Below are 10,270 nucleotides of genomic sequence, written 5' to 3' on the forward strand. Positions count from 1 at the left end.
CTTTAGTCAAGAAGGTTATTAATTATGAAAAAAAAGATAGGGCTCTTCTTATTTAATAAAATAAAACACTAACGCAAAAAATTTAGTAGGAGCGTCTCAAAAATTTTATTAAGCGGTAGGGTACTTAGATCGTTATGTCTGTCCTGCTCGCGCAAAAAGTATTATTATAAAGTGAGAGCGGGATGTAAATAAATAGTTAAGTAAAAGGCTGATTGTGGAGTTTCTTGAAACTCCCACGTAGAAGACGTCCAGTGTAATCGTGAATAAATATCATACGCTTTAAAGAGTAGAAATAAAGAGCCATTAAAAATAAAATAACATAATAACAGCATGTTTTAAAGTTTGAACGCGATGTATTTTAAAATCAGTGAATGCTTCGATTTTTACCGAAACATCCGAATAAAATAATTAAAATAGGACCTTAATAAACAGCTATACGATTTAACACAAATTCCACTAATCACAGTCGAATGATAGATTATATTTGAATATCGTTAAAGCGACGGAATAAATTAACACGATGTTTTATATCGCCTCGTTGGTCTACATCAGTGTTTCCCAACCTTTTTTGTGCCATCCCCACTGTAACGTTTCTAAAATTGTTTATGCCCCCAATCCATACATAATTTTGAAACTTAAAAATGTTTTTTTGTTCACTTAAGAAACATAAATGATAGGTTTTAGAAATTTCATAGTGATCTATGAAATTGTTATCAGAACACAGTAAGTAATATTTCATATAAAAAATTGAAATTGAAATTCAAAATTAAGTTTAATACATATTTTCAACATTAATTTATTGCCATTGTCCCCCTTAATTATTAAATTGCCCCCTTGTCGGCCTCACGTTGGGAAACACCTGTCTAAATTGTGGATCTACCGCGAGATACCGTCGGAAAGCCTAACTTCATAACTTCTATTAACGATGTATTAACCAGTAACACATGGTGTGCGGCTCATGAACTGTGTGTGATATTATTTTGATCGGGTTTACAGCGTCGAGGTATCTGCTAGCTGGCTTTTGACATTGGCCGCTACAGTCACAGCCGACAATAAGATACGGCGTCCACCAAACGCCGTTACACACATCGCAACATTATTACCATACTCCGTTCACGTATTAAAATTAGCCTTCGAAATTCACGGGACGTTTCTTAAAGTCATATATAAAAGCCATGATCAATCTTTAGTGTAAGATTCGTTTTAATTAAGATACGACATAGCGTATTATAGCGTCTCGAAATATTGTTGTTTTCAAACTTTTTTTTTGTTGTACGTTTTTTTTTTCTGAAGAAATTTTGTTTTTGTTTTCTTTCGTTCAAAGATTATTTATTTTATTTCAGATTTTATTTATTCGTAGTAGTAATATAATTATTGTTTGTTTATCGAATCTTAATTTTCGTGTTAATTCTAACGGCGGTTTGTCGTATTTAAACTGCCAATGGAATCTTAAGTTACCGATGTTTCATTTACGAAGACAAGTCCTATAACAGTCCTTGTTCGTATTTATATATTTTATCAAACACGACATTTTCCGAATAAATGGGAGATAAAGAACTGTATAGTTTCAACCATTTAAAGTAATTGTGATAACCCTTGCTTGTAACACAACTAATATTATTAACAATACGTTAATTTGTCCAAAATTCATTTAAAATTCTTAGTTGATGTGTAGATTTGAAAGAATGATATTGACACGGAATTCCGTGCCTTGCATTCGGTTTTACCGTTCGTCGGTTTTGAAAATTTCCAGAATACTTATGAATAGTGAATAAATTTGTTTTGTGTTAACAGTATCTTTAGTAACTTATAATAAAACGTCGACTACAAGCAAAAGGGACCAAATATTATTTGAATTGCAAACGAAAAAAAAAAAAACTAGTTACTCATCTTTTATACTACTTACATATATTTTTTTTAACAAAACTGACAAAATTAATCGAGAATAAATTTCAATTTATTACTGAAAACTCTGGAACATTCTAGGTGGTTAAAAATTACGCGTTGTAAAAGTAATGTTTTGTTTTTGAACAATATCGGGACAAAGTTTTACTTTTACGAAACAAAATCTTTACGTAAACTTAATAATTTATTAGCCATTTTTTTTAATATATATTTATAAACATACCATAGGATAAGTATTATTATTATCTTTTAAAGATTTATTAGTTAGGATAGCGAAGAGTGAGCTTTACGAGTGAAATATACGCCGGTATATTGAAGTTTATTATTTAGATTTATTATGCAGCAGTTTTTGTACTGCCGAGTCAATTTTATTTAAAAACAAAAGAATATAGCCAGCCATTATCAGTACCTTAAATAGACCTAATACGGTCGGACTTTATAAATGTTTTATTTTGTTATTCTTTCCAAAGCAATATAGGTAGATAGTAATCTTATAGGCCTAGACATAATAGCAGAGATTAAGTGTTACTGCCATAATAAAAATAATATATTATACAAATCGATGAATCTGTGGCAGTGATAACTGGACTTGCGTTTAGGTTAGTGGAAGTGAACTTTTTCTATTTCTTCATAAATATTATATGAGATTATATTTAAACTTCAGCATTTATACGATTAAAGCCGGTTTCGTTTAGATATTTTTTTAAAAGCAATTTATTTATAGGCACCTCGACTTATTAAACATCACTACCCTCATATTCTCAAATTGATATACAATTTTTCGTATCACAGAATTGCCTAAAATTGTGAACAAAAATAAATTAATTTAGGTTTACCTTTAGGTTGGAACGAGTTTTGGAGGTTGTTGTATTATGTTCTGATTGAGACACAGTATAAACGTGAATGTGCCGCTAGGTGTGGTGCGGAGGGCGGGGCGAGTCGCGATGAGGGAGCACCCCTACCAACGCACGGCCTTACCGGCGCCTTAAACATCCGCCATTACGCGCTCACGCCGCCATTTTGTTAACAAGGTGAGAAGCGCGCGCGCACGCATGCTGATGGAATAAGTTTGCTTGCATCGTAGAATTGTGGCGCACATTTCGATTTCTTGATTTATAAACTGGTCTTATTATTTCATTGTCTTTTTAATCATGTTTCATTATTTTAATCATTACTTGAATATAAAATTCGTCATTATGGTTTTAAGCGCGAGGAAGTTCCTTTTCGATTGATAACTATGGTCCACTTGAATCACTAATACAACATCTTTTAAAGGTTTTTAGTATTAAAAAATAAATAATAACTCCCCAAACAGACAGTCCTTTTTTTTTGATGATAGTGAATAATTCAGTCTGAATATTAGTCGTTTGGTGACGTAACTCTTGCCGAAGATAGGAAGGAGAAAGAAGTGGAATGAGAATACATTCCTTGTGTGCATATCTAGTTTGAAAATTTTAATTATGGATCTCAAATCGACTTGACCAGTTCGCAAATTGAGAAACGATTTGTGGAACTTGGAATGTAATAGTTTTTAGATTAACGTTGACGTAATACTTACGTTTTGGAAATATAAGATTTTCAGTGATGATTCTTTTGTAGCGTTCCAAGTTTCATGTGTTTTTTTTTTCTTTTCAGCATTCATATTCGTCTCAGTATGCGTGGGTGTCTTTGCTTTATTGTCTCTCTGTGTCACTATTTTTTATGTATTTATTATATTGTGTACTTATTAGTTACGTTCTTTTATAAGTATGAGAATAAGTTCGTTCACGCTTCGTACCGGATCTGGAGTGACACTGCATAATTTGAAAACTGTGATTTTTTTTTATATTTTTTTTCTCTTTTTATTTAATATAGATATTTTATAGACGTATTTACATGTTGTGATGCGAGGCATTATTTAAACCGCGATACGCTTTGTATAAGTTTAAAAACATTTCGTCAGCGTTACCAAATTCATTTGTTGTTATCGATGATGTTGTTGCCAGAGTTCATGTCACAACATGTGATCTTCGAACAATCATTTTTCGGGTATATTCGAAGTATGCTCTAGGGAAGAAGGATTAAAGTCTAATTTCCTGTAGCCGTGGTCGTATTTTTCGATATTAGAATGTAATTGTGTTCAATATTGCCAAATAAGAATCCATTAAGGTGCTAAAATCGGGTTGTGGAGTCCTTCTTTCCTGTTTCTCGCCCAGTATTAGTCAAAGGAAAGTGCATTCTATGAAGTTGTGCCATCAGTCCAGTATTAAAAATAATGACCTTCCTTTGACTTCAAATCTCTGATAATCATCACAACTTTCTCTTAGTCAATGTAAGTTTTATATGAAAAATTTAAGCTAGTTGTTTTATTTTTATCATTATTGCCTAAGTATTTTATACACTTTCGTATTTTGAAAGTGTTTATTATTAGATAATTTGCACTTGTGTCCTTGTGGATTTAAAAAGGCATCCGTATTATGCCGTTTACGTATTTTTTTCACGCTTTTTTATTATTATAATAATTATAAATAAAATAAAAATGAAAATTCAATCAGTAAAAGTATTCGTAATTTTTATAAAATGATCTATTCTATATATACGATGATAAGTGAAAATGTTTTTGTATTGTTTCCGTTGTTGATTGTAAATAAATGCATTTTCAGAGGATAATAAATTTGAATAAATTGTCTGAAATTTCAATAGAGCGTTTTCTTTTTAGTCGATTTTCGCGGTTATTATTGAGTTATTAAAGCACAATTTCATGTGAACAATGTCGAATAAAGTTGATGACGTGAGTTATATGGTCGATTGTAGCCTCACACGACTAACATTGCAACTCCACAAGGCCAAGTTCCCGTTTTTTTTTTTAATTTAATTTTTAATATTTTTAAGTGCACTTTTCATAACAGCTATTGGTCACAATTTGCAGATTATCTGTTACTATGTATTTATATTATATGAGTCACTAACATGCAAATATGTAATGACATTGTCCCGTTATCACAAAAATTAACAAATTTTATGAGAATGCCGCCATTTCGAATTATTTTAGACACATAGCAACGTTGTTTTGAACTAATTACATACTTGCATCTGGGTGCTATGGTTATAAATAAGTGTTAAGATAAATTTATGCTTGTTTGTTTGAGGAGTGCTTGATTCATTAAATGTTCCCATGGCGATATGATGCGTCAAGCATTGCTCCAATGGGAACTATTGGGCATTAATCCTATATTTGTAGATCATTATCATACTAAATTGAATTTAACAATTTTTTTTTCTCAACACATTAACCGCGTAAACTAATTTTTGTTTCCGTGCAATTGTATTAATTAACTGGGCCGCAAAGACAACTTTATTTCGTGGCGCGAATGCCTGATAGCCTTCCCCTAATGTTTTTTTTATTATTTATTTTTATTGTGAATTCCGTACACCAGTCATCAATCCGTTTAACGGTTTATCGCTTGAGTAGAAGCATGTCGTGCCCCCGAATGTAAATCACTACGAAAATTATTTTTCAATAATGATATTGTAATATATTTTTGTTTCATGCCAAATGCAGCTCACAAATCGACCTAACGTATATATTATTATTATTGAGTGTTTATTCACTAACAGCTTGGAGTAAGTTTTTTTATTTTATTTCAATATGTCCAAGACTGTTTTTAGATAAACACTAAATCCCATTCTAATTTGATCTATATCAACTGCTGGCAGGGGTCATTTCAATAATGGCCCGATGACCCCAAACAGCTGTTTTTGTGAAGCGAATCTGATAGATGCATGAGTTTCTTTGTCCATTGAAAGCGTCGCTGTAGCAGTTTTACGCTTGCTTCGCGTTCAGAGCGGCAACGTCGCAATCTGAATTCGATTTTAGTTATAGCCGTACCTATACAAATTAGAGCCAGCTAAGCGTAAAATATCCGTGACATTTTAAATTATATTATGTAGTGACGTTTTCACTGAACATAGCGCGACACGCGATAATACTTGAAGCGTCTTTAAAACCGTAAACAGAGTGATCGTTACTCGTGTAGTCGGACCACGTGATTTTGATCGATACTAACATTCTGTTTTTTTTTTCTCTCTTCTCGTTAACATGGCTAGGTGAGTGCTAACGGCGCCGAGGAACTAACAGGAGACGCGTTCGGCCGCATCCCGCCGGGCCCTTTGCCGCCGCGTAACATTATCATCGGAACATCGACCACCATGTAGCTATAGCTGTTGGGCCTTTCACGTTAACATATACTATGTATTATAATAGTCTAACTATTAACATTATATGCCTGTTATGTTTATAACATGATGAACTTTATTAACAAATTTATTATTATTATTACATATATATATTTTTTATTAAAATGAAATGGCACACGCCATCGACTATATTTACTTGTAATTTGTACTTCTGTTGTCGCTTGACCGTGACGTTGTTAAACCACGAAAATTTTAGGTTACCCTTTAAAAATAGATCGCGTTAAAAGTGTACAAAAATGGCTTCTAGATAGTTTAAAACTCGGATGTTGAAAAAAAATTGTTTTTTTGTTAACAAACACTTTTAACGCTGTCAAAACGAAACATAAGCCTTAATATCAGGCTTAAAGGTGAAATTAAGATAACTTACAGCATATATAGGTACAGAGAACGGTCTACAAATAACCTCTGTATACAGAACTAGAATGATCGTTAGCGCTAAGTGAAAAGTATCAAAATCGATTGCGCAGACTATGTCGACAAGATGGCGGTGACATGAAGTAAGTACTCATATTGTAAACAGCTTAGTTTATCACGGTTAAATCTATTTCACATATTATCGTACTGATTTCGAAAGTTTATTCTAGAATAGCCTTCGTACACTCGTTGACCATATTTGTTTTAACTTCGGCAATGTTTCATAACGAAACCAAAGAATAACATTTTAATCGTGTTTTTTTTTTTAAATATATTGTTTCGAGAGCTCTATTAGCCTAAATTAAAATCAAAAAAGTCTTCCTCGTATAAATCACTTTATAATTGCGTCAACGAGTGTATGGTATTTATATATATATAAATATTTCAGCTATTTAGGCCGTTTTCCAATTACAGCATAAGAGCGCATTATGCGGCATAACGCTCAACTAAGCTTCAGCATAATTCGGCATTGTGCGTCACTGAGTCGCATTACGCTCTGTAATTAACCATTACTTAAAGGTAGTTTTCCAATTACAGATGCACAATGCCGAATTATGCTGAAGCTTAGTTGAGCATTATGCCGCATAATGCGCTCTTGTGCTGTAATTGGAAAACGGCCACTATAAGTTACTTCTACAAGTTAAAAGAACGTTCGTGCATCCCCAAGTGCCTTAATGTACAATAAACATACATATTTTTAAAATGGTTCTATAGATTTGTTTATCGCTTTCATAATAGTTGATTTAGAAGAGATTAAATTATTGTTAACTTTGCTTAATGTTAATCTTTTAATAAAGTTCAGAAATATTTTAGGTATTAAGTATAATAGATATAGTGTCCAAATGTATTTTATTAGAATATTATTAGTGAAAGTTTGATTTGGACAATAATAATTTTAAGTGCCTTCGTTACAATCTCCAATGGAATCTCGGAGTTCGATCCCTCCTAAATATAGCAGAGATCTGTGTTTAGCAGTAAATTACATGAATTAAAAAAAAAAAATCTCAATTCTTAATTTTCCAGTAACAAAGGCAATTACGTATTTTATTTTTTCTAGAATTGTAATTGTTATGATGTGTAGCTTAAATTGTTTTTTAAAGCAATAATAATAATTTTGAATAATATTTTTTTACATTTAACACTTAGTGCAATAGAGATGTTGTTTTCTATTAAAAAAAAAAAGTTTATTTATCTCAACGTAGTACTAATAGTTGGGCGAATATTTTACACGAATAGAGATCTGATATTGAGATTAATTCGGTAGAGGAAAATATATCGCGTTATGTTGTGAATAAAGAAAAATATATTTTCTATTAAAAAATTACTTAGCGTAAAAAGTATATTTTATAAACGTATTTTGTATGGCACGACTATTTTTTTTTTTTTAAATTAGGTGCTTTTTGTAATCACACAAAAGAAATGAAGTTTGAATGCTAAATGTCGTTATTAAAAAGGCATTTCCCTAAATCATTGCAATTGTTAATTATCATTACCTACCAAATCTTTTAAGTTATTTGTTAATCCGTCCGTTCAACGTAAACTACACATAATGTACTTAATTTTTTTTTTTAAACCACTACACCCGATTCGCTTATTTACCTTTCTCAGTAATCTTGACACACTTCACTCACGTCCATACTGAATTCCGATGCATGTTTATGTATTTGGAAAAAAAACGTATCTAATTGAAGACTAGATATTCAATTTTGTACACTGTTGCATAATGTCATGTACTGTATATTTTTTTAAATAATAAATAATTAAATAATAAATTTAAAAGAACCTCATTCGTTTCGCCTATCTGTAAGTTTAAAAAAAAACCTATTATAACTGGTGAGTGTACAAAAAAGCATTTGTTCAAACAGAATCATATTAAAATGCCATATAAGAAAAATAGCGATGATTGTGATGAAAATTAAATAGCGTACAAATTATGTTAATAATTGTCTGTCTGCAAATAACTAGTAATAGTAACATGTTTCGTGGCTTAACGAAATTATATTATCTCTTAATTGTGAAACATGCTAAGTGCCATCAGCAGACCGAATTTTCAATACATCTTTTTTTGTTTTGTATTAATTAATTCGTACTTATTTTATATGTAAACGTTATGGCTATCGCAAGTGCCTTAAATGAACTTGTATATATTTATTCTTCGAAATAAAGTATTAAAATAGGGAAAGCAAATTCTTCCGTTGATAGAATATTTTTCCAAAAAAAAAAAAAAACTTATAGATAACTTTTAATATTTTATAGTTAAGTGAGATTGTGCATATTGTCTGTTTTGATGTGTGTCTAAGATTGATTTGGCATTAGTAAATATCAGGAAAATGGATTTTGCGTTTTTTTTTTTAAATAAATAATTTGTCTACCTAACCCATATTACATGAGTAACATGTGAGTATTTACAAGTTAATGTAAGTATTACCTACAAATTTATACATCCACTTATCATATCACAAAAAATAATATTAACTAAACAAAATAAGAATGAAATAAATTGTGTTTAACGCCATCGGCCGGCGTATTTAGACAATTTTAATGTGCTTTCTTTTAATACATTTTTACGCTCCATTTTATATTTAGTTCAGTTAAGACAAAATAGATGGCAGTCTTGGAATAAATTTTAGAGCTCGACTCATTTCAAACAAAAATAAACTTTTCTGATATAGTTCTATAATGTATTAAATGAGAAAGACATTATTGGTTAAATATTTAATCAGACGACTTTTGGATTGCGGTCAGCGTTCATAGACATTGTCAATGACTGCCAGAACTGCCGCCACCGACTGTTATATGATAATTACAGCTGATGTTTAATTGACACAGCCGCTACCTCATCTATCTTTTAATAATATGTAGTCCCTCATGATTCGTCCATATTAACAACCAAAAAGTTTTCCTTCCTTTAACTGAATAATAAACTTAGCAGGTATAGGTATTGCTTTTTTATTGCTCATATTGTTGACAAGCTCACTTATTGTTAAATGGTTACCGGAGCCCATAGACGTCACCAACGTAAATGCTGCCCCACCTTTCAAACCGAAACGCATTACTGCTTCACGGCAGAAATAGGCAGGGTGTCGGTACCTACCCGCGCGGACTTACAAGAGGTCCTACCACCAGTAATTACGCAAATTATAATTTTGCGGGTTTGATTTTTATTACACGATGTTAGGTGATTTGTTCCCAATTTATAATAATTATTATTAATTTTTATGATATAAACTCAAAACATTGCCTATTTTCGTAATTTCGACATCAGACTATAAAAAACGCTCATAAAAATTAAAATATGTTGAAAATGAATTTAAAAAAGTGGTCTCATTCATTCAGGCTAGTGGTCGCCGAATAGACATTCAAATTACCTATCTATTTCAAATTATAGTGTGATCATTTTTAAATATACTACGTAGGTAGACCTAACAGCTAATTATTATTATAGCATAAAACGTCAATTTTTCGCTGAAAAACGAAAAATATTATTTAACTGAAAGCAATTTAAAGTTTTCAGTGCAGTTCGAAATGGAATTTTAAATTTGCAGTCGCGTGTCCATTCCCAGGGCATGTGGGAACAAACAGCCGTGAACGTGGGCAACTACTGTGTATTCGCCGTTTTTGTGCTTCATTTTTCAGCCTGCCAACAAATATAGACTACGTAAATGCTAATTATTAAAAATGGCTTTTCATTACTACCGTAGCCCCAATGTTTTTT

At 31.5% G+C, this 10,270-nt stretch overlaps 1 protein-coding gene across 15 annotated transcripts in view; it reads left to right on the top strand.

The window, feature by feature from the left end:
* The window catches only part of LOC101736543 (protein held out wings), a 77,014-nt gene extending 68,124 nt beyond the window's left edge, over positions 1–8,890 (top strand). For 7 of the 15 annotated variants that reach the window (XM_004930567.5, XM_012694194.4, XM_012694196.4 and 4 more), the window contains exons 7-8: positions 2,821–2,936; positions 5,992–8,890. In XM_004930567.5, coding sequence (XP_004930624.1) covers positions 2,821–2,894 — 74 coding nt within the window. In that variant the 3' untranslated portion in view covers positions 2,895–2,936; positions 5,992–8,890. Of the gene's footprint in view, positions 1–996; positions 4,585–5,991 lie in introns of those variants that run through there. The other 8 variants (XM_004930569.5, XM_062669094.1, XM_062669096.1 and 5 more) reach the window with 3 other exon arrangements.
* The last annotated feature ends 1,380 nt before the right edge of the window (positions 8,891–10,270 follow it).

This window comes from Bombyx mori, chromosome 6, assembly GCF_030269925.1.
Source record: "Bombyx mori chromosome 6, ASM3026992v2".
NCBI classification, from domain to species: Eukaryota; Metazoa; Arthropoda; class Insecta; order Lepidoptera; family Bombycidae; genus Bombyx; species Bombyx mori.